Below are 19,037 nucleotides of genomic sequence, written 5' to 3'. Positions count from 1 at the left end.
AGGGGTGGTCCGAGCTCTAACCGGCCCCCCCGGGCCACTTCCGGCGCTCCGGTGCCCGCTGCGCTCCGCCGCCCGCGGCCCCTGGTTCCGGCGGGGCGATGCTGCTCGGTGCTGTGCGGCGGCTGCTGCGGGCCGGGGCCGCGGCCAGGTCAGCGGGGACCGAGGGGGGGTTCGGGCAGGGCGGGAGCAGCGGCGGCCCCGGCAGTGTACCGGAGACAACGGCCGCGGCCGGCTCTGCCCCAGGGCCGGGCACCGAGCACGGAGCGCGGTGCCGGGGGTCGGACGGGGAGCACGGGGGAGCGGTGTGAGCCTCCGGGGTCCCTCACCCCGTGTCCGTGCAGGCGGCGGTACCGACCCCCGGTGGTGTTGGTTTGTGTTCCCGTTACAGGCACAAAGCGATGAAGAACTGGGGCGTTATCGGGGGGGTGGCGGCGGCGCTGGCCGCGGGCATGTACGTGCTGTGGGGGCCCATCACCGAGAGGAAGAGGCGCAGGAGAGGTAGGAGGGCAGGGGCCGAGCCCCAGCTCCTCGGCGTGCATGGGGCTGGGGAACGTCCCTGGGTTATAGCGTTACCTCCTGGAGGTGGTTTTACCGTGACAGCCTGGGCTGCGGTCACTGCCCTGTTCAGAAGTGCAGCCAGTTTAAAACGCGGGTACTGAGCAGAGGAGTCTTGTTACTTAGGCACGGTATTAACTGTACCAGTTGGCGTTTCTCATAGGGTCACAGCCTGGTTTGGGTTGGAAGGGACCTTAAAGCTCCTCCAGCTCCAACCCCTGCCACGGGCAGGGACCCCTTCCACTGGAGCAGCTGCTCCAAGCCCCTGTGTCCAACCTGGCCTTGAGCACTGCCAGGGATGGGGCAGCCACAGCTTCTCTGGGCACCCTGTGCCAGCGCCTCAGCACCCTCACAGGGAAGAGCTTCTGCCTAAGAGCTCAGCTCAATCTCCCATCCCTCAGCCTAAGGCCATGTCCTGTCCCTACTCTTGTGTTTTCCAAGACTTTTCCTCCCCAGACATGTTTTCCTGCCTTGTGACAAGCTGCAGATAACACACTGCATTTGTCATTTTGGAATGCAGCACAGCCGTGTGCTTACAGAACAGGAGCACAAGAGAAGCGAAGGTCTCATGCTGAGCAGTCACACAGAAATGTTTCTTATCAGTCCCTGGCAGACCAGGGGATTAGATCCCAAACTGCTGATCTGGAGCCAAGAGAAAGCTGCACCAAACTGGGCTGAGGCTGCACTGGGGCAGCACTGACCCTGTGTGCTCCTGTAAACGTGCACAACAGGGGCCTCCTATATGTGTTTTGTAAGCCAGAATGCTATAGTTCTATGGTAACCTGCAGGTAATGCTGAGCCTTAGTGTTGCTGATAGACATCTGTTCCTACCAGGAAAAAAAGGGTATTTTTCCAGGAAAATGTGAATATGACACTGGTGTCAAGGAGCCCACTATGGATATAAACACATTAGTGTGGTGTCATAAACACCAGGGTCTTCTGGTTTCCTTGGGTACAAGTACTAAATAAATGGAGGGAATTTCATTTTAATGTAATTTTAATACCTAACACAACACTTGCTGCTGAAAGACAGTCACTTTGCCCTACACTTTATGGTGTTAACTCCCTCACTTCTGTTTGTAGGGCTTGTACCTGGCCTCCTGAACTTGGGGAACACGTGTTTCATGAACTCTTTGCTGCAAGGCTTATCTTCCTGCCCGTCTTTCATCAAGTGGCTGGAGGAGTTCACAGCACAGTACAAGACAGAGCAGAGCCAGTCCACTGAGCACCAGTACCTGTCAGTCACACTGCTGCGTCTCCTAAGAGGTACTGTAATGTTTTCCATGGTGTCATAAACTAAGAAGGAAATATTAAGCATAAATGTTATTGTTCCTCACCTCCTTTTCTAAAGAAAGGCAGTTTGTATTCTGGTCTTAATTTGATTCTAATTTAAATACTGAATTCAATGGAGAAGCAGCCACCCTGGCATCGTGCACATTGCTCTGGAGAAGCTGTTGGCCAGTGGGTTGAATAAATCGAGGTAGAGGGTAACAGGGGTGCTCAAAATGTGGTTATGGAACCCAGTGCCACAGGCTTTAATGTATTTGGTCTTCACAGTACTGAGTGTTAAACCAGTATGAATATGGACTCAGCATAATTAAATAGGAAAATATTATCACAGTCAAATGGGCACTCAGAATTCTCTATTAAAAATGTGTTATTAAATAATTAAAGCATTTCTTCCCAAGCTTGCTATTTTACCAAAAATATGGACTATTAGATTAAATACTTTGTGTGACCTTGGATAAAAATGCTAAAGCCTCCAGGCCCCGTTTGGTGGCCTGTGTCAGACTTGTCCCTGTGCTGAATTCATGGATCAGCGACCTCCTATTTAAGCACACAAAATGTATAAGGAATCTGCTGGCTCAGCCTGGCTTTCCTCACAGGGTTTTGTTTTAACCTTCATTGGAAGTATTCCTGTCTTGGGATGTTATTCATACTAAAATGGTGCCAGTTAAGTGTGTACGTTTAACTGATGGAAGGATGATGGGGCATGTAAAGGTTTCTGTGCCATGTAAAATACCATTTTTTACCTAATTCACCAATACAAATTTGTCTTTCTGGACAGTGTTCCTATTCTTAGTATTCATATTATAGTTGAGAAACCATTCACTTTGCTTATGTGTTAGCTGAGGAGAATGTATGAGGTCAGTCAGCCTGAGTCAGATGGGAATGGTAATTAAGCACATTAGTTTGATGGTCATTGTCTGCCTGCCATAAGAATAACTCTCCTGTCATCAATTATATGATGCACAAGTAACATACAGTCTAAATGAAAGGTTTGTGTTGTAACTGTTCTTTGTGGCTCTTGCTGACATTTTCACGTGCACTGTCTCCAGCTTTATCCTGTCAAGAGGCAACAGAAGATGATGTCCTGGATGCAAGTTGCCTCTTAGAAGTTCTAAGAATGTACAGGTGGCAGATCTCATCATTTGAAGAGCAGGTGAGTACAGAACTCATGTTAGACTGCCTGATACCCACCTCAGTGCTCACGTCTGGACTAAAAGAGAGTTGAAGCTGTGGTACTAACAGCTCTGTGTGTCACATACGAACCTTTGCTGGGGTGAAGTTTGCCGATGCACAAATAATCGTTATTAATACACGAGGTGGGCTCTAAGCAGTAAGTTTTCCTTTCATTTCCTACTCTAGTAGTTTGTCAGTACTCCTTGGGGTATGTTTTGGTATCTTTTGGTTTTGCTTCCTCTAAGCCTTATGCCTCTATTTAATAGGATGCTCATGAACTGTTTCATGTCCTTACCTCTTCACTAGAAGACGAACGGGATCGTCAGCCCCGTGTGACACATTTGTTCGATGTGCACTCGCTGGAGGTGATGTCTTCTATCAGGAGTCTCATAGGCTGCCTACATTCCTAAGTGTGTCAGGGATAAAGTGTTTGTTTAGAAATGGAAGATGTTTCATTATGTTTACAAAGCTGTTCTTTAGTGCTCTGATAGAAATGAATCAACAAGGCAGGGAATCTAAAGCATGAAAAATGATTTCCATAAGGAATTTACAGTGATGCCAGTTGCACGAGGGCTTTTGCATCCCTAAATGCCATTCAATATAGGGATTGAAATACAGCCATGGAACAGCAGTCCATCTAAGCACTCTTATCTGTAAGAGCTGAACCATGAAAGAGGCTTGAAAACTGCAAAATGGACACTTACAGAATAGTCCATTTGGAGGTGAAATTTATATCCAGGTTAGTGGTAAACTTCATGCAGATGGGAAGTTTCTATCACTTTTTGTCTAAAATAGATACAAAAGGGTTATAAAATTTGCTTTATTTTATACTCCAAGATTGAGTATTCTGTAGCTTAAGCATTCACTTCACTAGAATTGTTCTTTTTGTTTGCTGTGTACCTGGTATAAGTTATAAATACCTGGTGTACCTGGTATAAGGTATAAGTAAAAAATATGTTTGCTGTGTACCTGGTTTTCTGGCCTTCATCAAACATAGACACTAAGCCCACACAATTGTTCTAATGGCAGAAAAGCGTATTAGGGATGAAATAAGAACATATTTAATACTCAGTGCTTTCTAAGGTAGGGTTAATGAAATCTTTTATCTTCCTCTGTAGCAGCCAGAAATAACCCAAAAGCAAATAAGCTGCAGAACAAGAGGTATGCCTTTTTCCATTCTGACATGTGAATATTCATAGTGTAGTCACTGTGTTTATTAAGGGGTTAATATTGATTGAACTTTGTCTGTATTGGACTGAAATATATCTCTTCAGCGGTTAAAAACCCATTAATTATGTGTCAGTGGGACAGAATATGTTTTAGAGCAGTTACTTTCATTACAGTGGACCAAAAATATAGAATTCTAGCGATGAACTCAAGATGTATTGAAAATAAAAGGAGAATTTCAACTTTGTGTTTCAGGATCTCTTCCCCTCCTGTCAAATCACTGGAAATCTCCACATCCCTTTCATGGAAGGCTCACCAGCAACATGGTTTGCAAACACTGTGAACACCAGGTATGAGAATGTGCATCTGGTAATAGGTGTGTGTGAAAAACAATGGTTCTGAAACCACCATCCCTTGTTTCTGACATAGTTGGTTTAAGCACTGAAGATCTGCAGGACTGACAGCTCAGGCTGTTACTTTTTCAGGTACTTCTTATGGTGGTGGTGGTGAACAAGAATGTATCACTAAATATACTGGAGAACATTGTGTGAGCTGTTTTGTGGGTCTAAGAGCTGTCTTAGCAGACAGAATAATAGCTGAATCTTTAGTGTTCAGTCCCACAGCTACCACATAGTGAAAATCCACTCATGTGGGTAGTGCTTTAACTAGCCAGTCATTCCATATGCAGTGTTGAGATGGCACATGCAAAGCCAGATTCAGTTGCAGTCCAGCTACCCAGAGGAAGGAGGTGAAAGTAACCTGGATAAAGAAAAAATACAGAAAGTAAATCTCATTTGGAGAAGTTTGTACTTCTCCTTCTCGAAGCCTTGCAAACAAGGGGCAGAAGAGAGGTGAAGTTGCACCTTTGGTACTTGGAACATGGAGGGTCTGACCTCACACTGACCATCATGGACAGCAGGGAGCATGTGTTCATCTTGTGTGAGGCTGGGGTGTTTTGGGGTTGTTTTATGTGGATTATCCTAAATTTTAGCTCACTGGATGTGTGAAATGTTTCCATGCAGAGCCCTGTGAGGTACGATACCTTTGACAGTCTCTCACTGAGCATTCCAGCAGCTGTGTGGGTACGTACCTCTCCCTGACCACAGGCCAGTCTGCCTATTGCCTTGTTGTCACAGTGTTAGCTTCGTTAGTCCCTTTTCAATATGCTCCAGCCTAAGTGTGAGAAGGTACAGTTTATTTACTTGCCTTTTCAGAAATGATCATGTTTTGCTGATACAGAACCTGATCACTAACATGCTGTTGTACCAGTGAGTACAAGCATGACCTTGTTGACTCTAACAGAGTTTTCTGTCTCTCCTGGTGGGGTATTTGCTTCTTTCTGTGTAATTGAACAGACCAGATCACATCTTAAGGGCTGTTTCTGGCAGTCGACCTTCAGATGCTTTGTCTCTGTGGTGACAGCACACAAGTTACCCAATACAGGCTTTTGGATTGAGTAGTTTCAACTGGAGTTGTTTATTTTTCTTTTTGGCTCTCTGAAAAACAGTGAATGGCAAAATACTGTAGATCTGGGGGACTCAGCCATTGTTCTTATCCACAGGCTGGAATGTTTTCTGTGTTTAATCCAGGCCAAAGAATGATCCCCATAGTTACATTATCAGTGTTCTACACTCAAAGCCATTTAGTCAGTTTTCTCAAGAAGTAAGTGTGCAATTCTGTAGTTTCTATGGAAGAAACAAAGAAAAATCCTTTTACAAAAGTGAGTTTCATGCACCCTAAACCTACTCCATGTAACTGTGGTTTTCATTTGTACTAAGGGTCGTCCCATGACGCTGGACCACTGCCTCCACCATTTCATCTCCTCTGAATCTGTGAAGGATGTGGTGTGTGATAACTGCACTAAAGTATGTCCTCTTCATTTAAGTAACCCTCTAGCTCAGCTGGAAGCTGCTGACAGAGTTAAAGTTTCAGTGTCATACTCCTTTCTTCCATGACTGTATGAAAGCTGCTCACCTGCCTGGGATTTCTTCTATTTAAAATGGAGTTCTTATCTCACAGACTACTTTAAAGCTTTATTTATTACTAATATTACAAAACTGACAAGTATTTGATTCTGTAATTACCAGGTATTGTTTAGATAATATTTGGCATATTTTTTTGTCTGGTATTTTAAGCAGTTGCCTGTAGTTTGATGACAGCACAGAGCCAGAGTGGCTCGTTGGAAAGCTAACAGCAATGGCATGTGACTACACATAAACCTGGGCACTGGGCTTGTTCTGTAAATGCTCCTTGTGGCTTGATTTTGGCTTACAGTTCTGATCCATTAGGACAGACAACTATTAAAGTTCCTAGAAAACCGCAGGTGTTATTAATGCACCAAGCATAGTTCTAGATAGAGAATTGCTTTTGTCTGCAGTGTGCAGACCTGCACTATTATGTGTAATCAAACACAGCAGGTAATCAAATGGCTTTATTCTCTTGATTTCAGATTCAGGCAGAAGGGATTCTGAATGGACAGAGCATAGAAAACCAGAGAACAACGTTTGTTAAGCAGTTAAAGTTAGGAAAGGTGAGGCAAGCTCCAAATCTATTTTAAATCCCACTATACAGCAATTTCTTTCTTTCATCTCTTTGCTTGATGTCCAGTTTTCATCCTCAGAGCCATCAACAGTAATATGTACTTATTGACAGAGGTTAACCCTGGCATGACTTTGAATGTCAGACATTTGTAACTCCCTGGCCTTTCTCCCTGGTACTCTCTCTGTGCAAAGCCATTACTTACTAAGCATTAGCCATGTCTTACAATTCACTCCAACAAACTGGAGTGAGCATTCCTAGTAGCACATAAGGGAACAGTTCTGTGATGCACTTCCTTATCCACTAGGCTCACCAGGTCCTTTAGTATACTTTGAACTTGCACAGCAGTTTCTTTTCATTGAAAATGGGATTTTGACTCTCCTTTTCTCTGGAATATTGCTGAAGCTCCCTCAGTGTTTGTGTATCCATCTGCAAAGACTGAGCTGGTCAAACCAAGGCACTCCTCTGAAGCGTCATGAACACGTGCAGTTCAATGAGTTCCTCATCATGGACATCTACAAATACCATGTTCCTGTTCACAAGTCCAGCCAGACTGAGCTGAATCAGAAGAACTCTGAAGAGACAGCACCTGGAACAAAGGATGGGATAGCAGTGAAACCTGCAGGTACTGTGAAATAGAAGAGATCAGGTATTTCTGCATTTCAGTGATAAACCATTCTAATCTGCAGAATGAATGCAAAAGCAGTATCTTTATTTGGAGCTGTGCAAAGAGGACAGATAGAAATCCCTTTTCCAGCAAGCATTAGGACCCCCTGCTCCAAGTTTACAGTTCTCTTTTGATCATTTAATTTGACCCTTTTAAATATTAAACCTTAAAAACAAACAAAAATTCCCAGATAGCACCAAACAGGATTTATGACCAAAGGATGAAGGAATGTTGAATGGGGAACTCCTAGGGACTTGTTAGTGATGTCTTCTAAGGCATCAGGACAAGCATAAGAAGATGCTGGGAATGGCATCTTCTAAGGGATTGTGGTATGTCATGAATTAAATAAACCACCTTTGTATTCTGTGATGTGTTGCAGGAACAGAAGCACCTGCAGTTATTAGCAATACTAACAGTAGCATTTGGGTTGAGTGACTGTCTCCTTTCTCTTGCAGGTGCAGAACACCCATCAGGCACTAAACCACACTTCATGAATGGTGCCTGCCCCTCTTCCTTTTTAATGTCCTCGGCAACTTTTCCACTTGCTGCATTCCCAGAATGCAGGTAAGTTAGAGTGGTGTCCTGTTGTGTAACTTCTGTTCCTTCCAATTAGAGCTTCCTTTATTATGTCTTCATTCTGAGGCTCAGTCACTGAATTTCACATTACCCCAGCTTCTGTATGGAAATACTTGCTTTTCTCTTGGCTGATTTGTGGTGGTTCTCTTTGGCTCCATTTCTCCATGGCAGTAGAATCTGCTGCAAGCAGAGCTCAAAATCTCCTTTCTCTGGTTGCAGTAAATCATGGGTTACCTGCTGCCATTTTACCTTTTTGGTTAAAAGCACAGTTTTCTATAGTAGCTTTTCTCTCCAGTAACAGTGCTTTAAGCACGGAGTGGTGGCACTTTGGTAGGTTTGATGGAACATGCTGTTGCAAATGATGCTGTACAGAACACAGTAACCCTCTATAGCATATGCTCTTAAAATAAATGGTTTTCTTGGGAATAGAATAAGGCAGCACTGCAGTGGATACTTGCTGTACAGAAAAGTAACTGCAAGGCAGCATGTCTCTTAGAGCACCAATTTGCTCTACAAAGAAACTGCAGCTGAAGACAAAGCAACTGGGGCTGCATCTGGTCCAGGTGTGATGCTGACCTTTTCCTGTTTGTGTGTCCTTCAGCTCCCCCGTGTACCTTTACCGCCTGATGGCAGTGGTGGTTCACCACGGCGACATGCACTCGGGACACTTTGTGACCTACCGTCGCTCCCCGCCTTCCCCCCGCAGCCCCTTCGCTGTCAGCAGCCAGTGGCTGTGGATCTCAGACGACACCGTCCGCAAAGCCAGCCTGCAGGAGGTCCTCTCCTGCAGTGCCTACCTGCTGTTCTATGAGCGGGTGCACTCCAGGGTACAGCACCAGAGCTTGGCGTCAAAGGCTGAAGAGTGATGAAGAGAGCAGAAGAAGGACAAAACCTATCAGAATTCCTCTAATGAGATCTACGTGGCACCTCCTGTCTGTTATGCAAATAACCCACCACAGGCCCTTTAACCTTCCCCTCCTCTATGGCAAAGGCTGGCTCCTGCTGGGAGTCGTGTTTGTACCAAAGTTGGTCTGCTGATGTTGTGCAGCCTGGAGCAGAGCTGTATTAAAGGAGTATTTATTCTGTTAGGTAGTAATTTTGCCAACATCACAGCTCTGAAACAGACATTGCAAACAGACTTCCCAAGGCTGTGTTCCATACTCTGCCATCCACGTACGTTTTCACAGGGAGATGCTTAATCCTACACATTTCACTGTAGGTATTTCTGAACAGGGCAGCCCCAGGAGTGGTTGATGGGAAGCTTCTGCTATCAAAGGCAATGATTTAAGAAACAAAGTGCCTTGAGCCTATGTGAAGAGCTACATCACCATTGTCTGAGTCCACTGCGTGTGTTGTGTTCTGATAAATGTCTCAAGATGACAGGATGAACTGCTAATGGAATCAGATCTCGATATCCCAGCTGATCGGTAAAGTAAGGCATCGCTACATAACATGCATGATCCAAACCCCAACTTCCCTGTTCACATCACCTTCCTGGTATTTTAGTTCTTCAGACATCACAGAAGTACTTCTGCTGATGCAAAGTGCAGTTTCCTTTTCCCAGGAGAAAACAGAGGGTTTTTTAACCTATTGTAGCTGAGCCCCTGCTTTGTTCTGTCTCTGGAATACGGCTGAACTCAAGAGGCAGGAGCATTTGGTGGTGACCAGTATTACCATTTCCTTGTCACTCTGAAACTGTTGAATACAGTTGCTTGTAGTATTGACTACAACTTTTAATGCTGTGATTTCAAGGCTACTGTAATTCATGTGCTAAACTTGCCCTTCCTATTTTAATGCTGAAAACTGCCATTTCTCATAGACCATTCAGATCTGTGCTGTCTGCCTTGCTGTTGAGCTTGTGCTGGCTGTGACTGTGAGCTGAGAGCCCCCTTGGGAAGTCAGAGATTGCATGACTGAATCGGGGTTGGGGACATTCACTTGCCTGGGGAAGTCATACAGCAGCCTGCAAGGCCTGGTGGTGATGCATGAGACACAGGTTGCTGCATGAACAGAAGGGAATTGCACTCTGCTGCTCTGGATTGTGTGAGGTGTAAGAGAAAAGTAAACCCCACACTAAGCACAGAGGGAGAAGTAGCAAAACTGATCCTTTTGACTGCTTTTAAATGACCAGGGATGAAGTATGTAAGCTCCTTTCAGCTCTTTTCCATCCTTGTGAGCTTGGAGGAGAAAAAGCATCATTCATCAGACAAGCTTTCACAGTGTAAAACAGCAACTAAGTTTTCCAGTGCTAACAACTGTCTTAATAGTTTTCTAAGGCAACTTTGTACCTCATGTATTCACATTGCTGCCCAAAGCTCACAGGCATCCAGAGCTCCTCCAAGAAACCAGCCAAAATAGGAGTGGTCATGGATGTGTATGCAAAACTATCTATACAACTAATCATTCCAGAGTATGGATCACAATTCCTGCTCCAAGTAATGCTCGCAGTACATAAAATAGTCTATGAATCCACTGATGTAGTAGTTCCTAAGGAGTCTCCCTCTCTGTGCTAGGCTGTAGCATGGTTTTAACCTTTGTATTTTAAGTTATGAAAAAGCAACAAGCAAAACACTAGAATAAATCAAAAACACCAGAAAGATGCAAAATGCCAAACAGGGCCATTGACCTAAGAGCTAATGGACTTGTGGAAGGCAAAAGCCCTCCCTCCACTCTGGGAAGTTCTAGTGTGCAGTTCTATGAAGTCAAGGCATCAAGCAAAGTACCCAGTTCCAGCAGGTATCCCATTTGTACCTCACAACTTCAGAAGATTTCCAATGCCAGCAGTGTGTATTCTCTTTCTCAATGGTCTGTTTAGGGTTTTTAGCTGAATTTTGGAGAGGTTTGTCTGGACAGGGCACTTGGTAAGTAGCAATGTTGGAGGTGGGTCAGAACATATGCACACAATGGACTAAGCTGTCAGCTTATACCAGGGCATAAAGCCACATGTTGCTGCCAGCTTCTATGTTCAGTGTATTTTGTGTAGAACTGCTTCCCAACAGGGGCCTGTTTGATGAGAATGATAAATAACTGATAAATAACTGCTCCATTGCACCCAGCTGCAGGTTTACTCCAAAAGCTTCCTCAAGGGCTGTAAAGATGAGGGTTGAGTAGCCAGCATTGTTCTATCTTTCACTAGTAGGAAGGAGTAGATGGTCTTGGCTAAGCCCTTGGTGTGAGGAAGGGAGCATCAGCACCTTGGTCCTGAGCTGTGCTGGACACTCCCAGCTCCAGTGAGCATCAAAGACCTGTGCAGATACTTGCCACTCAACCCTCATCTTGAGAAGCCACTGGGTTCTGTGCAGGCACATAAGGCTCATCAAATACTGGTGCCTGTAACTCACAAGCTTCCATGATGGAGAAGGCATTAATGAAATGTAAAAGACCATCCGAGAAGAGCTTCAAGATGACACCCCCATGTTTGGATTACTCTGTGCGTTATTTCAGATGTATGATACCATAGTCAGACACTGCACTGCTGTTTGAAGTTGTGTTTTCACTTCAGGGTATTTTTGTAACTGTACAGTAGCAATAAAAGAACAAACTTATTTAAAAACTTAGCTGGTCACATGTGGTAATGTCTTGAAATGAAGATCAAGCTCTAAGCCAAACTGCATTTGGTACACGTGACAGAAGCAGCCCTTCAAGTTCTCTGGATAAGCAACATTCATGCAGCTTTTTACCTACACATAGCATTTTCTGTGGCAGAGAGTAGGGAGTACTCACTCCATAAGGTCTAAACAGACATTAATTCCCCAGCCCTAACAACCCAGCACTGAAGGACAGAGCCCACCACTAATTCAGGTGCCTGTGACCTGGCTACACAGGGGTCAGGTCACGTTCTCACTCTGTACTCACCATCACAAGGCCTGTTGTTGGTGACTTTGGAAGGTCCTTCATTTCCTCAGGGTTCACCAGGAGCATGGAAGATGATGGCTTCTAGGCAGTCAGAATGGATCCCTAGGGATAATCATTTAGAAGAACACTCTCAGAAAGGCACAGCCTTTCCCACTGCATTGTCCATGTAAATGGTCCAACCCAGTCTCTCCCCAGAAAGTCATCTTATGTCACCTGGTTTCTGTACAGAGGACCCTGTGCCTGCACAGCTTCCTCCTTCCCACTGACCAGAAGAACCCAGACTCCCACCTCAGCTGAGGAGGCAGAGGAGTATCTGCAGGCACAGTGACTGTAACACATGCAGCCAGCCCTGCTACACTCACTACATCCGTATCTTAGCACTGCTCCTCTTTGTGGCAGTCTCAGTTGTATTTTATTCTTAAAAAATAAGCAAAGTATAGTATATTGACAGAGCAGACAAGAAAGTGTCACCTGTTGAACAGCATCAGCTTCCAATGGTCACAGCCTGTACTTTAGAGTAATTATAAACTGTTTCAGAGGCTACAAACTGGCTGGATGCAGATCAGTTGAGAACAAACTTCCTCCTCAGCAAAACAAGGGTCTTGCTCATTAAAAACATGTATCAGCAGAGCTACAGCAGCATTTCACTAAGTATCCCTGTCATTTAAGATCAGCAGTCAGTCTTTATTAGCAAGTTACCGAGAATGCTGTCTTCTCTCTTGGTTTAATTTGTACCTTGGATCATCAAAGACAGTGAATGAGAAACTGAGTTACTTTGGGAAAGAAAACTTCTATTTTCAGAGTTAAAAGACCCGGAACTCAATGGCTGAATATTTCATTTCTTGGCTATAGCCATCACTTTCCTAAATGTGAGGTTGACTCTTGGAGCAAGCACTCTCTTGCGGGGGGGCAGACTGTGGTACCAATACACATTGGTGGGGTACTTCATCATCAGCAGGCTCCCATGGGCTAGCTGCAGCTTAATGGGCTTGATGTGGCGTGTTGCTTTCTTCCCTCGGGAAGCACAGTGCCTGAAGACAAAGTCCCTGCAAGCTCCGAAGGACACGGATGCAATGGGGCTGCGGGGAACCAGTTCTCTCTCGTCATCTCGATGCTCACCTATGTGGTCCTCACCATCTTTGTACCTGTCAAATGAACGTCAAACAGCTCCTCAGTGATGTGTCAAGGGTTGCACAAGCAACTTGCCATTTGCACAAGCTGCTGGGTGCACGCAGAAACCAGCCATACCTGTTGATAAGGACGAAATTGAAAGTGTGTCCTGTGTCTGAGGTGACGCGCTCTCTGATACGGTTCAGAACTGGGATCCATGGCTTAGGGGAGAAGGTAACACCCGAGTATGTGTATGTTAACTCAGGGTCTCCATAGGTTACCTGCTTCCTTGGAATCTCATGCCATTTGCCAAACACTTGCACTTTTGTCATTTCACCTGTTTGAAGGAGAAATGAGAAGGATCAAAGCCAACTCTGTGGCACCTCTACACAGCTCAACATTCTCTTGATCTGGAGCTTCTGTGACTCCAGTGGGACAACAGCAGGACGGCTGTGACAAACTTCAGGTGTTTCTTGAAGCACTTCCATCACATTCTGCTGCTGAATTAACATGACGGGGGCTATCTGGTATGTACCAACACACTCCTACCACTGTTCCAGGATTACTCCAGCTGCCTTAAAACAGGAATTAAAGCACTTAACAAGCACTTAACCAAAGCTCAGCCTTGTGGGACGGGACCTGTGCTTGCCCTTGGTTTCTCAGGGCCACCCTGCAGACACCAGAGACCCCTCCACACCTCAGCACTGCTGCCCAGCCCACAGGAAACACTTGAGGGGCGGCGGAGCCGTTACCTTCGAAGTACTCCACCTGCTCCTCCAGCTGCTGCAGGATCTCGTCAGCCTCGGCCTTGCCGAACAGCACCCGGTAGTCGCAGCTCAGGCCCTCGGCCCGGATCTCCTGCCAGCGGGGCTGCTCCGGAGCGGGCTCCTCCGGCCGCGGCCTCTGCCCGCTGCTCCCAGCGTCCCCGCGGGGGCGTTTAACTACGAACCTGTCCATCGGTACCGGTACCGGCACCGGCACGGAGGGGGGGCCGCAGGGGACAGCCTGAGGGAACGCGCATGCGTCAGGGAGCGCCTGCTCCCCTCCCTCTGGCGAGACTCCTCCCACCCCGCGCACGCGCGCGGTTTTGGCGCCAAATCCGCATCCCCTTCAGTCGCTGCCGTGCTCCCGGCCGCCGCTCCGCCACCGGCACCGGCACCAGCACCGGCGCCGCCATGATCGGGCAGAGGACTCTGCACTGCTTCTTCAGCGCCGCGCCGGCCAAGAGGCGCAGCCGCTCCCCGGAGCCGGGCGGCGACGCTGAGGTACCGGGCTGCAGCTGGGACTGGTGGGGCTAGAGGTGAAAGGGGCTCTCGGGGCGCTGGCGGATCGTGGGGTATTGGGGTGAGAGGAGCGCTCACTGCGCCGCGGGTTCCAAAAACCCCGCGGCTTCCAAAAACCCCGCGGCTTCCAAAAACCCCGCGCTCCCAGCACGCTTGAATGAACTGCTAATCAAGGCCGCGCTTCGCCGCTGCCCAATGGGTGCTGAGAACTGCCGTGTCGCCACGGTTGCTAGGTAGAAATCACCTCCGCCGGCTGTGGCGAGCCAATCAGGAGGAGCGGGCCCTTTGCCGTTCACCAATAGGGAGAAAGAATTTGTGACCTTGTGGGCGGGCCCCGCGATGAGCAGCGGCCAATAGGGAGCGCCCCGACGCTGTTTTGCCGCGAAATACCCGCGTGCGGAGGGTGGGGTTTGGTAGGGTCATGGTAGTAGCAGGGCCGCTGCTCAGGTCGGGGCTGGGCCGCGCTGCCCCCCGGCCGCTCTGCAGCCGTCTCTGGACTCCCTGCTTCCAGGTCAGCGCCGCGAAGAAGGCGAAGGTGGCAGGAGATGGGTCGGGGGGAAGCTTCCTGCTGAGCCCGGAGCAGCTGGAGCGCATCCGCAGGAACAAGGAGGCGGCGCGGCAGCGGCTGGCGGAGCGGAACGTGCCGCCGGGCTTCGGGGAGAGCTGGCGCCGGCAGCTGGCCGCGGAGTTCTCCAAGCCCTACTTCGTGCAGGTGAGTCGGTGAATGGGGCTGCCCCGGCCCGGCTGCTGGTACCCGCAGCCCTGGGCTCACTGTCTCTCCCCGCAGCTGATGGAGTTCGTGGCAAAGGAGAGGGAGCGTTACACGGTGTATCCGCCCCCCGAGCAAGTCTTCACCTGGACGCAGATGTGCGACATTAGGGATGTGAGTAGAGCCGCGGGGCGTGTGTGAGGTGTCTGCTGCTGCTGCTGTGTGATGCTGGGTCTGTGAAGCTTCAGTCCCATGTGATGCAGGTGCTGCTGCTTCTCTAGCATAACTTATAAATCCCGGCATCTCTTTCATCCTTGATAGTGACATTTCATTGTTTTATTACCCTTGTTGGTCATAGAGTTTCCGTTATAACTTTAGTTGGACTTTTGTCCTCATTTCCAGTGTTACCAGCTTAATTGCATGCTTAATTTTTGTCTCTTTTGTATCACTTCTGTTTTTAATTGGTCTGTAATGAACTATAATTAAAAAGGAAGCCCAACGTTTAAGGCAGTCCCAGCTGTGTTGAAATATCATAGGAGGAGTGGCATAAAACAGGAATGTTAAAAACTACTTGGAAAACACCTTAATAAAGGGGTTTCCTATGGCTCATGGGAATGTTGGTTTTCTCCACTCAAAATTATCCTCATAATGTTGGCAGCAAAGCTGTGGGGATGCTAATCCTTAGCGTTAGGTGGGGATAGCGATCTTTAACTGGCTTACAATGAGATATGAGTGGTTTAAACTTCAGGTTTTGGGTGGTTTGGGGTGGGTTTTTGTTGGTCTGTATGCTTGGTTTAGGATGGAGTTTGTTTAAAAGCCTTCTGTTTTTTCTTCTTTTGGGAATTATGCTGACAATAATTCAGTGCTAACAAAGGTGTGGTTTCAGGTGAAGGTTGTCATTCTGGGACAAGATCCATACCATGGCCCTAACCAAGCTCATGGGCTCTGTTTCAGTGTCCAGAAGCCTGTTCCACCTCCCCCCAGGTATGACAATGCCTGTTTTGCAAACCTCTTTTTACAAGCAGATTGCAGCTCTCTTACAGCTGTGAGCCCCATGATTGCTGTGAACTGAGTTGTGATGCTTCAAGCTGAGTTGTGCTTTGCTTATGAAAGCTCATCACTGCAGAAGCGTGGATAATTCTGGGTACTTTGCGGTTCTGAAGAGTGTGGTTGGGTGTAAATTTGCATTTTCAGTTGTGCTGAGACTTCCTTATTTAGCCTCCAGCCGGACACTCAAAGGGCCTTGCTGCTCTGCTTCTATAAATGGCTTTATTATCATAGAATCCTAGAATGGGTTAGGTTGGAAGGGACCTTAAAGCTCACCCAACAGGGTGGCAGGGACCCCTTCCACTGGAGCAGCTTGCTCCAAGCCCCTGTGTCCAACCTGGCCTTGAGCACTGCCAGGGATGGGGCAGCCACAGCTTCTCTGGGCACCTGTGCCAGCGCCTCAGCACCCTCACAGGGAGGATTCATTTAAATCTGATAGAAATCAGTGCTGTTCTTGCTGAGGGTAAGAGCAATGAGTTTGTTTGCTTTTATCTTTAGACATTAAAAAGCTTCTGGTGGTGTTTGCTTGCAGCTTAGAGAACATTTACAAGGAATTATCTACGGATATCGAGGACTTCACTCATCCTGGTCATGGTGATCTGACTGGCTGGGCCAAGCAAGGTGAGTTAACAGATGCTCTAGTAATGAAACTGCTGTAGGTCATAAAAAGGCCTTGTAATAAAACAGCCCCATGCTTGGAAACAGTAAAAGACAAAATCAATTCTGAGTACATGCCTAGTGGATGCCATGGAATGAAAATGGAACTTCCCATTGGAAGCAGGAAGAAAAGACCTGCTCTGTTGTTCCATGCTCTGTGTGTTTGCTAGGGGTGCTGCTGCTCAACGCTGTCCTCACGGTGCGGGCTCACCAGGCCACGTCCCACAAGGAGAGAGGCTGGGAGCAGTTCACGGATGTTGTGGTGTCCTGGCTCAACAAGAACTTGCACGGGGTGGTCTTCATGCTGTGGGGAGCCTATGCCCAGAAGAAAGGCAGCTCCATTGACAGGGTACAGCTTCTCCTTCTCTCCTGCCTCTGCTTTCCTCAGTTGGGTGGACACTAGAGGGCACTTCCCTTACAGAATTGGGGTTTTCTCCCTGCTCTGCCATCAGATTTAGTTTCCTGTCTGTTCAAGCTTGGCCTTTGCCAGAATTAAGCAACAGAAGTGGAGCAAGTGTAACCTTGTGTTGTCAGAAAAGCCTCCGCTTGGGGACGGAACTGTTGCCTTTTCTAGGAACAGCATAAAACTTGCTGTTATGATTACAGCAGTTGAGCAATCAATGGCCAGGGAATATTACTGCTGTTTCATGCAGTCCATCCTCTGCTCAGTGGGACAGAAGTCTTGGTCCTCATGGCCAGCCCTGTGGGTGCTCAGGCTGGTGGCTGAGGATGTGCAGAGGGGCCATCCCACTTGGTCAGAGGTGAAGCTTTGTCCTGGCAGTTGAAAATGGGAATGTAATGAGTGTTTTCCTCCCCAGAAACGCCACCACGTCCTGCAGACCGTGCATCCCTCGCCCCTCTCTGTCAATAGAGGCTTCTTTGGCTGTCGACATTTCTCCAAGACCAACGAGCTGCTCAAGAAAGCCGGGAAGAAGCCCATTGACTGGAGAGCGCTCTGAGCTGTGCGCACACCCCACTGGGGTCTGATGGCCCCTGCTCTGGGCTCGTCTTGTTCCTGGCGAGCTTCTGCTGACCTGGGAGTGAATCCTTGGATGTTGAGCAAAGAAGAAAGGACCAAACTGTCAGAAATGTTGTAGTTTTAAAGGGTTCTTTTATTTTCAAGAGCATGCTGGTGTGTTGGATGGTGACTTGTTGCCTAGTGTTAAGCAAAGAGTTGTATAGTACTTTGTGTTCCTTGGTGTGATGGGGATGTCGGTTCCCCCAGGTCACACTGTTCAGCTGTTGTAAATACCTTCTTGTGCTTCCTCCCACTGCAAACCCCAGTTTCCTGTTTGGGGAATGGGGAGCTGGTGCCATGGACAAAAGGCAGATGCTTTTGGGCTTTAGCTTTTTGCTATGGTGAGATTTAGCCCCTTGGGGCTGTCAAGGCTGCTCCCTGTCAGAAGGGTTACTTGGTGTATCCCTGCTGCCAAGATTGGAGGGTGAATACCCCCAGCAGCCAGGAGGAGACCGTGACAGAGGCTCTGGTGGTGCCCTGAGCTTTCTGTTGGCATTTAGAGAGGAACCCCTAAGCTCTCCCGTTGTTCTGGGTGTGTTAGCACTGCTCTGACAGGCCACTTGTGAGGGCTGAACGCTGGTACCTGCTGGAGGCACCAGGTTTGTTCCAGCTGATGGGGGCAGGAGATCCTACAGCAGAGGGAGCTTTGTGCTTTGCCTGCATAGGGGCAGACCCCAGGCACTGTTGGAGCCGTGGGGCTTCCAGGGGGAAGGCAAGGTTGGAATTAGCAGTTCGGGGCTTCCAGTCCATCTTTGTCTCCTTAGTTCCTTTAACTGAAGTGCCTTGTTTGGGAATTACACCACTTCTTATAGAAGACACCTGTAAGGCTTTTCCTTGGCATTTCCTTGCACTAGTGCACTAGTGCAAGGGAAGCCTGTACTCTGCAGGGGGGGTTGTACTGGTTTGTTTCGGTTTTTCCCAGTTTGGTGAGGTTTTTTCCCCAGTTTGGGATTTTTTAAATAAAAACTGCTCAGTTTATGTTATGGTGTGATCAAAGTGGCAGGAAAATGGCAAAAGGGGGATGTCTGAGGTGAGGCTCTGCCTCAGTGATGGGTGCTGGTTTGGGGGTGTCTCTGTCTCAGTGACGGGTGCTGGTTTGGGGGTGTCTCTGTCGCAGTGACGGGTGCTGGTTTGGGGGTGTCCCTGCCTCAGTGATGGGTGCTGGTTTGGGGGTGTCCCTGTCTCAGTGATGGGTGCTGGTTTGATGGTGTCCCTGTCTCAGTGATGGGTGCTGGTTTGGGAGTGTCCCTGTCCCAGTGATGGGTACTGGTTTGGGGGTGTCCCTGCCTCAGTGATGGGTGCTGGTTTGGGGCTGTCCCTGTCTCAGTGACGGGTGCTGCTTTGGGGGTGTCTCTGCCTCAGTGATGGGTGCTGGTTTGGGGGTGTCTCTGC

At 47.8% G+C, this 19,037-nt stretch overlaps 3 protein-coding genes across 5 annotated transcripts; 2 read left to right on the top strand and 1 right to left on the bottom strand.

Annotated features, from left to right (window-relative positions):
- The first annotated feature begins 99 nt into the window (after nt 1–99).
- On the top strand, nt 100–11,513 carry USP30 (ubiquitin specific peptidase 30). The gene is made up of 13 exons (XM_034068217.1): nt 100–148; nt 389–498; nt 1,639–1,821; nt 2,895–2,998; nt 3,285–3,383; nt 4,137–4,179; nt 4,441–4,535; nt 5,208–5,267; nt 5,964–6,050; nt 6,635–6,715; nt 7,129–7,348; nt 7,846–7,954; nt 8,568–11,513. The coding sequence occupies exons 2-13, from the start codon at nt 399–401 to the stop codon at nt 8,830–8,832; spliced, it is 1,446 nt and encodes a 481-aa protein (XP_033924108.1). The 5' UTR covers nt 100–148; nt 389–398; the 3' UTR covers nt 8,833–11,513.
- On the bottom strand, nt 6,189–13,906 carry ALKBH2 (alkB homolog 2, alpha-ketoglutarate dependent dioxygenase). Of its 3 annotated transcripts, none has more exons than XR_004550167.1 (5): nt 13,684–13,906; nt 13,070–13,268; nt 12,293–12,966; nt 11,822–11,923; nt 6,189–8,821 (listed from the first exon to the last, which is right to left on the bottom strand). XR_004550167.1 is itself a non-coding variant. In XM_034068219.1 (3 exons), exons 1-3 carry the CDS (start codon nt 13,886–13,888, stop codon nt 12,657–12,659), a joined length of 714 nt encoding a protein of 237 aa, XP_033924110.1. In that variant the 5' UTR covers nt 13,889–13,906; the 3' UTR covers nt 12,023–12,656. The 3 variants fall into 3 exon arrangements, 1 of the variants encoding a protein (XP_033924110.1); XR_004550168.1 differs by having other exon boundaries at nt 6,193–7,312; XM_034068219.1 differs by lacking the exons at nt 6,189–8,821; nt 11,822–11,923 and having other exon boundaries at nt 12,023–12,966.
- A 153-nt stretch (nt 13,907–14,059) lies between these two features.
- UNG (uracil DNA glycosylase) lies at nt 14,060–18,489 on the top strand. Its single transcript, XM_034068318.1, has 7 exons — nt 14,060–14,196; nt 14,726–14,926; nt 15,002–15,097; nt 15,810–15,907; nt 16,503–16,591; nt 16,798–16,976; nt 17,446–18,489. The coding sequence occupies exons 1-7, from the start codon at nt 14,107–14,109 to the stop codon at nt 17,584–17,586; spliced, it is 894 nt and encodes a 297-aa protein (XP_033924209.1). The 5' UTR covers nt 14,060–14,106; the 3' UTR covers nt 17,587–18,489.
- Nucleotides 18,490–19,037: the final 548 nt, after the last annotated feature.

This window comes from Melopsittacus undulatus, chromosome 12 (assembly GCF_012275295.1).
Source record: "Melopsittacus undulatus isolate bMelUnd1 chromosome 12, bMelUnd1.mat.Z, whole genome shotgun sequence".
Taxonomy (NCBI): Eukaryota; Metazoa; Chordata; class Aves; order Psittaciformes; family Psittaculidae; genus Melopsittacus; species Melopsittacus undulatus.
This window is presented reverse-complemented; position numbering and strand designations above follow the sequence as displayed.